This window comes from Impatiens glandulifera, chromosome 4 (genome assembly GCF_907164915.1).
Source record: "Impatiens glandulifera chromosome 4, dImpGla2.1, whole genome shotgun sequence".
Lineage (NCBI taxonomy): Eukaryota > Viridiplantae > Streptophyta > Magnoliopsida > Ericales > Balsaminaceae > Impatiens > Impatiens glandulifera.
The window spans coordinates 57,601,233-57,608,827 of NC_061865.1; the positions used below are offsets into that span (position 1 = coordinate 57,601,233).

At 29.3% G+C, this 7,595-nt stretch overlaps 1 protein-coding gene across 1 annotated transcript; it reads left to right on the forward strand.

Annotated features, from left to right (window-relative positions):
- The first annotated feature begins 989 nt into the window (after window positions 1-989).
- LOC124935794 lies at window positions 990-4,604 on the forward strand. The gene is made up of 5 exons (XM_047476220.1): window positions 990-1,178; window positions 1,323-1,541; window positions 1,656-2,966; window positions 3,052-3,208; window positions 3,839-4,604. The coding sequence occupies exons 3-5, from the start codon at window positions 1,656-1,658 to the stop codon at window positions 4,456-4,458; spliced, it is 2,088 nt and encodes a 695-aa protein (XP_047332176.1). The 5' UTR covers window positions 990-1,178; window positions 1,323-1,541; the 3' UTR covers window positions 4,459-4,604.
- The last annotated feature ends 2,991 nt before the right edge of the window (window positions 4,605-7,595 follow it).

Sequence of the window (7,595 nt, forward strand, 5' to 3'; positions counted from 1 at the left end):
AGACAATAAATAAATGTGACATATTTTTAAAAAGTGTCAAATATGAACACAAATGATTGATAGGATAGATTGAAAACACCATTTCAACTCCTTTTTATATATTTTTGTTTGTTTTTGTATTGTAGTTTTATTTGACGGATTATTATTTATAATTTATAATTTATAACTCACTGTTACGATTTATGTGAAAAAAATCTCTTAAAAAAGGAAAATATTTTATATTATAGTTTTTTTATTAAAAACATAATAAATTAATTATAATCATGTTAGAAAAGGAAAATATTTTATATTATATTTTTTATTAAAAACATAATAAATTAATTATAATCATATAACTCAAGTTAAAATATCAATGTTTTATCATTATATACATGGAATGAAATTAAATATTTTTTTTTTTAAATTTCACAATTTGTGATTTCTTTGAGTAAATTATACTAAATGAAATTTTGTTTAATAATTTTAAAAATCATTAATTTATTATCTACCATGTTATTTATAAATAAAATAATAATTCATATCACTACTTAATTTCAACTTGAATGTTTTAACTAAAAATTCAATAGTTAAACCTTTTTGTTTTTTAAAATTTGATAAATAAAATTAAGTGAATAATAATAAATTAATGTGTTGAAATTTGTAAGGACAAAATTAATTTTTTTATATACTTTTAATCCTAACCAATTTCAAATTATGATTGGTAAATTATTTATATTAGATAACTATCAATTAAACTAAAAAAATTATGATAGGTAAATTATTTATAATAGATAAGCATCAATTAAACTAAAAAATGAAAAAGTAAAATAATGAGGTAATATATATAAAAAGAAGATAAATAGTTAATTAAAAAGAGTCGGTGATTAAATATTGTAGGGTCAGTAATTAAAGACCCCAAATCGCGCTAATATTGAATTACTGTTCTTAAATTTGTAACGGTTAGCAAAAGTCATATATAAAGAGAGATTATGGGACCTTGCTTTCTTTATCAGCCGATTTAATACCATTATCCTTTTCTTCAATGATCACTATTCAGCAATTCACTGGTCTGGATCGCCGGCGGCCGGAGAAATAACTAACTTTACCGTTCTGTCTAGGTTCGATCTCCTGATGATGCTCAGTTGACATTGCGGATCTCCAATTTCATCTCGCTTTCTCCACCGACACTTTTTCCTCCGGTCAGTTCTTCTACTCTTGTTAACCTAAGTTTAGTTTTCTCGTTTTTAACTGATTCGTGATGAAATGTGTATTATAGTTTAGATTTTGTGTTGAAATTTCAATTTGAGAGGTTCTTGACTGCAATTGTTTTTTTAATGAATCAGATTCTGATGTTGTTGTATTGATGATGACTCATTTTAACTTCGGAGAACTTGGAATTGATCCTTGAAATGTGATGAATGAGATGTGGTGGATGTTGAGAAACGAAATTATTTGAATTGGATATCAAAATAAAGAAGATAACTCTGAATTAGCTGCATAATTCTTCTATAATGAAGTGAATTGATAACTTTGCTAAGATAAAGTCGATAGAATTCCAGCAGGTTGGTTTCCATAAACATGCACAACTTGACATAAATTTGGTTGTGATTTGTGTGTTTCTCGGTCTTTTTGCTGACATGATATTATCATAATCACTCTATTTGTTTTGTACTCAGATGGAGGGATTTGAAAAGGGGTCTAGGTCCAAATGCAAGGGTAAGGGTGACTGTGAAAATGGTTCATCTTTAGATGTTAATGAGGGTCATGGAACTAAAGGTACCAATGTAGTTGCCAGGCTTATGGGACTAGATTCTTTGCCATCTTTTGCTTCCACTGAGGTGTCGCCTCGCTTGCCATTTTCCAGTCCTATTTCAGTTAAAGGATCTCGTTCACAAAAGAGAACAAACAATAATCAGATTGAGAGATGTCTGTCTGAAAACTTTCCCCCAAAGTTTGCTAAATCGATTTCAGTACCTAAACATAGACATTTATGTCCAGCCAAGGCTCCAGGCTATGTGCTGAAGAATGACGTGGCTTCAGTTCCCTTGCAAATTCAGAATCTTAAACAAAAACTTGAAGCCTCACGTAAACCACGAGGATTTTCGGTACCATCTGAGACACCAAAATGCCCCCGTTCTTACAAATATGTAAAAGGACAGAATAAGGAAATGCTGGGGGTAGGTTTGGGAATTCCTCTGGCTTCTAGAACATTACATAGTTCTTCAAGTGACAATTTTGATGATTATAAGACTACTTCTAAGGGGGGTAAATCAGTTTCTCTAGCTATACAAGCAATGATTAATGTTCGGCAACGGGCAAGGCTAAAATCAAGCGAGGCAAGTGATGGAGGGAAGTTGGACCAGCTTAATGATAGCCAAATCAATATTCATGAAGGTGCACAGAGACCACCATTTTCAGTTTGCAAGAACCGTGATGTGCTTGGACCAAACCACCAAAAGCAGAACTGCATTGCCAGTAAAGACAATGTGGGTTCTGCATCTCCACTTTCAAAACAGAAGGACCAAAAAGCACCAAATTTGAATCTTACTCTCAAGACAAATTCTGCTGTTGTACTAAGGAAACCTCAACTCTCGAGACAAACTGTTGCCAGGAAGGACACGATAAGAAAATCTGAAATGTCTGTTAAGCGTCGTAATGTTTCAACTGATGGTGATATAAAATGGGATGTAAATAACAGGAGAAACAAAACGGATATAGTTTCATTTACATTCTCATCACCTATCAAAAAAACAATGAACCATGGATCTGTGTTCTCTAATCAGGTCATGGAGAATGATGATGATGTGAATGAATCAGGAGATTCTACTTCAACTACTTCAGGTTCGAACTTAAGTTTGGTTTTGGAACAGAAGCTTGATGAATTATCATCCAGAGTTAAGACATCTCATTTCACGTTGTTTGAAGCCCAGAACAATTCCTCTTTGTCGGGTCTTCAAGATTCACCTACTAAAATATACAAGCAGCAGGTAATCTTAAAATCTCTGTAAACCTACTAAAATTTGCGCTTTTCTATTTTTCACTATGAAAATTTGCGCTGTTCTAACATCATAGGTATACGAAGAAACAGAAGGGAACAGTTGTGATAGCACGGATCTTAAATATGAGCGAGAACTTGCTGGTGGATACAACAGCCCAGTCTCCTGTTTGGATCCACCCTCATTCTCAGATGGAAGTTGTGATTCTTCAAATAACAAAACCACTGAAAACAGTAAGAATCCGAAATTTTTGTTTTCGTGTTTTTTCTTTAGTTAATTACTCCAATCAAGCATGTTATCCTGTTCCTTGAATGAATTAACCATGCATTTTTTAATTTGACAAGAAACTGATCAAGTTCAGAACATTCATATGAACCATTTATAAGCTAACAGGTATAAAAGGCTAGACTTTTAAAAATGTCAAAATATTTGGATAAAATGTTAATGCTTATTGTTGAATAAATTGATTTGTATGCTTGGATGTCCATAATTGGAACTAAAATTATAATTCAAAATTTATAAGATTTGGTACTCGTTTGAAGAAACAGTAGAATTGCAATTTTGATGTGGAAATGATGGAATAGAAACTTAATTGCTGTAATTTCTTTGTAATTGAAATCGTAGAATTGGATTCTAAGTTCCTTTATTACTGTAATTTCTTTACTAATGTAAAATGATCGCATCTTGCGATCAAAAAAGCTTTTATATTCTAATACAATTTATCCTCTCTCAAAATATATTTATATATACATTCAATTCCATTATAACTATAATTCCTTGTGTCATCTAACAAAGAATTTGGAACTGGACCCCCAATTCCAAACTAATTAGGGCTTTTCATTTTATATTTTTCATCATTTCAGGCAGCAACATCTCCGAAGAAATAGGAGATCTTATTGACCCGAGACCACCCCAAACAAATGAAATTGACTTGGAACTATCAGATTCAGCCTCTTCATCGTTTTATCCTTTCACAACAAACAAGAAGGACGACAATTGGGAACTAGAATACATTGAGAAAATTCTCGATTACGCAAAACTGAATCTCGAAGACCTAGTCATGAACAAAGGTAGAAGACTGATAAGACCCGACTTGTTCTTCCAGCTGGAGAATCAGGAAATCGAATCAACCAGTGAAGATCTCGACAAACTTTTTCAGAGAAAGGTCTGGTTCGACTGTGTAGGAGAATGCATTGAAGAAAAGGCCATCTTGCTGTGTTATGGGACCTCGAAAGCATGGTCTAAATGGTCAACACTGTTTGAAAATAATTCAAGTTTGGCCCGAGATTTATATAGGGAGATCTCAGGTTGGATCGGGTTGGGAGATTTAGATACCGATGAGCTTGTTGATAAAGACATGAGCTCGTGGAATGGGAAATGGATTTCGAATGAAAAAGAATTGTTCGAAGTGCGACTAGAGATTGAGAGACGGATATTATCTTCTTTGGTAATTCAATTGGTTGCGGATTTATATCAAATCTAAAGTTTCTCTTTTTTTCTTGAATGTTAAAAAGTTTGTATTAGTAAAAGAAAGTTGTCGCAAACTCGCAATAACGACTTAAAATAATATAAAAAAATAGTGTAACGCTTGAACTAAACAGTTATTTTATTTCTTTATATGTTCTTGGATTGAATTGGTCTAATCATATATTATTAAAGTGAAATAATTAAGAAAAAAACACATGGTGTTTGGACCTGTCTGCTGTCTAACAGCAAATTAAAGATGAATTTATGTGTGGTGTTGATTGATAAAAAAAACATTATTAAGGAAAGAACATAGAGTTCAATGAAGAAGAAAAAGAGCTAAATACCAAAAATAATACATTATCCATGTTGGTTGTTTGGTCATCATTGAATGTTCACAAATCAATATTCAAGGAAATAATAATGGCAAAATCTGTTTGTACATTTTCTTAAAAGACCATTTGTGAAACAATTAATAATGTTGCTTTGTTTCTATCAATGTTATTTATGTACATTAATATATCATCCCCATTATTTTCCTTTGTTTGTTATACCACCCATAAGGGACATACATTTAAATTCATTCAATTTTCAATAATAATATCACATCAATGAAGTAGGAGACATCAGAACTTATTGTAACAGAATCTAATTCTTAGCTATAGATTGTTAATCTCACTTTATAATTCCTCCCAACAAATATATTACAAAATTAGAACTGTGTTTAGTTCGATATATTGACTCAATTCGAACCAAATCAAAGAACTTATCCACGAGATATAATGTTTTAGAATGATAAAAACCGATACATAAGAGCCGAATATAAAATATTTTCAAATAACAATCTTATATGCACTAGAAATATATTACAATGTTATAATAAATTTTACGAACAAATTGATTTTTGTATCCTTATCTAATAAAGTTTTTGTTTAAAATTGTTATCCAATAAATATAGGGTTAGGAGTAGTCGGTATATTATAATTTTTTATTTATATTGTATACTGTATCGAAAATTTCGGTATAAGAAAAATACATCATTACTATACTGTTATTTTGGTATATCAAAATCTCGACATGATACAAGTAATATACCGAATATTAATGGTATATATTGATTTAGGTACTACATCAGTATTATACCGTTCATATAGAATAAAATTAAAATTTAATTATATTTGATTTTATTATTTTAAAAATTAAAATTTATAATCAAATTATATAAGAGAAATAATTGGGATAGAGAATTTGAAGAAGAAATGTCACAATTTGATTGCCTACAAAATAAAAGGATTTTTCGCTCTTTCCTACAATTTTTTTTCAACCAATAACAAATAAAGTGATGTAAAAGTTATTCATTTTCAAATTTTCTCTTACTGTCACTTCTCATTATATAATATCAAATCTGTATACATAACAAAAAAAACTTATTATATAAAGAATATATATATATATATAATTACTTAAATTTAGTTAAAAGGTTTGTTAATGTCTATAAACTTAATTTTTAAATGAAAATTAAAATCTAATTATTTATTAGTAATATATATTTATACATATAATTTATAAATATAAACTGAAATTTTGAAAATTTCATCTTTTTACGGTGGTGAAATACTCATTTTCGAACCTAATTTTCATTATATTACTCGATTTTGAATCCGATGGGTATCTCTATTTCTATCGACATTTCATCGGATACCCAATTTCCGAGGGGTACCTCATTACCCGATTAAAAAACTTATAAGATTATAAAGATTGAAAAAAAAATATAATTTTAAAATTTGTAATATATAAATGTTAAAAATACAAATAAAAACATTACTTATTTATTTTGTAAATCTTGTAAAAGATAAACTAAAGTAGAGAAAAATAGAATAAAATTGAAAAGTTAGAGAATGAATATGAAAAATTATGAGAGATAAGTAACATTTTGTTATTGAAATAAAAGTTAAAGTTAAAAATTTATGTGAACAAATATATTTTTGGGGAGTATAAAAAATTTAAAGGTGGAATGTAGTGTATTTATGATGATGTTTAAAATGGAGTGTGGATAAGATCAAATTAAATGATGTATATTTAATGATATTTGTAATGAGGACAATTTTGAAAAATCACACATTAAACTAATAAAAAAATTATTTTTAATATTAATATAGTCGGTGGTATTGGGTTTGTGTTTTGCACACTCCCCATCCCCAATCCTATACCTGACAATGTACTTTTTTTTCCTCCCCCCGACCCAAACCCGATTTAAAATACCCGAACTCGACCATCGGGTACCCACGGATACCCATTGCCATCCCTATTTTACCGTATAGATAATTTCGGTATCAGTATCTTACCTCACCATTTTTTCAGTATATTAAAAAAATCTATATTTTCAATATTTTACTAAACAATATTTTTGATATATCTATAATTTTTTTAGAACTATACATGATCATATTTAAGGTCTTTTTGATTTAATATAATGAAGTAATAGGACCATAAGATAGAAAAAATTGATATATTAAAATTCTTGCACAAATTTTCAATAATGATATAATGTCATAAATCTTGTCAATCTCTTTAGTAGGGGTATATGAAGATGATATTAAAGTTTGGCATTGGTCTAATGATTAACAATATAGCGTTAATTCTAGTTATCTAGTTGAGACTCAGGTCAACAATGAGAATAAAAAAGATGTGATCACTTACATTTTGTGTAGTCAATGTAAAAACTTGCATGAAACAACTAAATATGCTTTTCTTGATTGTGATTTTGTAAAAAATATTTGGCATAAATCAAATATTCAAATTAATTATTATTATAATAATGATTATTCTTTGCAGGATTTGATACTCTTAAATTTAAAAAATATTGAAAAGACAGAGGATGATCACTTGGAAAAAATGTGTGGATATGTTGGGAGATATGGAAGATTAGTAATAATTTTACATTCATAAATCAAAATATAGACGAAAATCAGATTATTACAATTGCCGCACAAGGATTCAGATTATTACAATTGCCGCACAAGGATTCTAAGCACATATGATCAGGCTAACTTGAACGAAAAAGTCGCAAAAAGGAAGTGGGTTGAAAGAAGCACACAAAAACATATTCACCCAAATCAAATAATTGCACATATAGATGTGGTCATCAATAAAAGT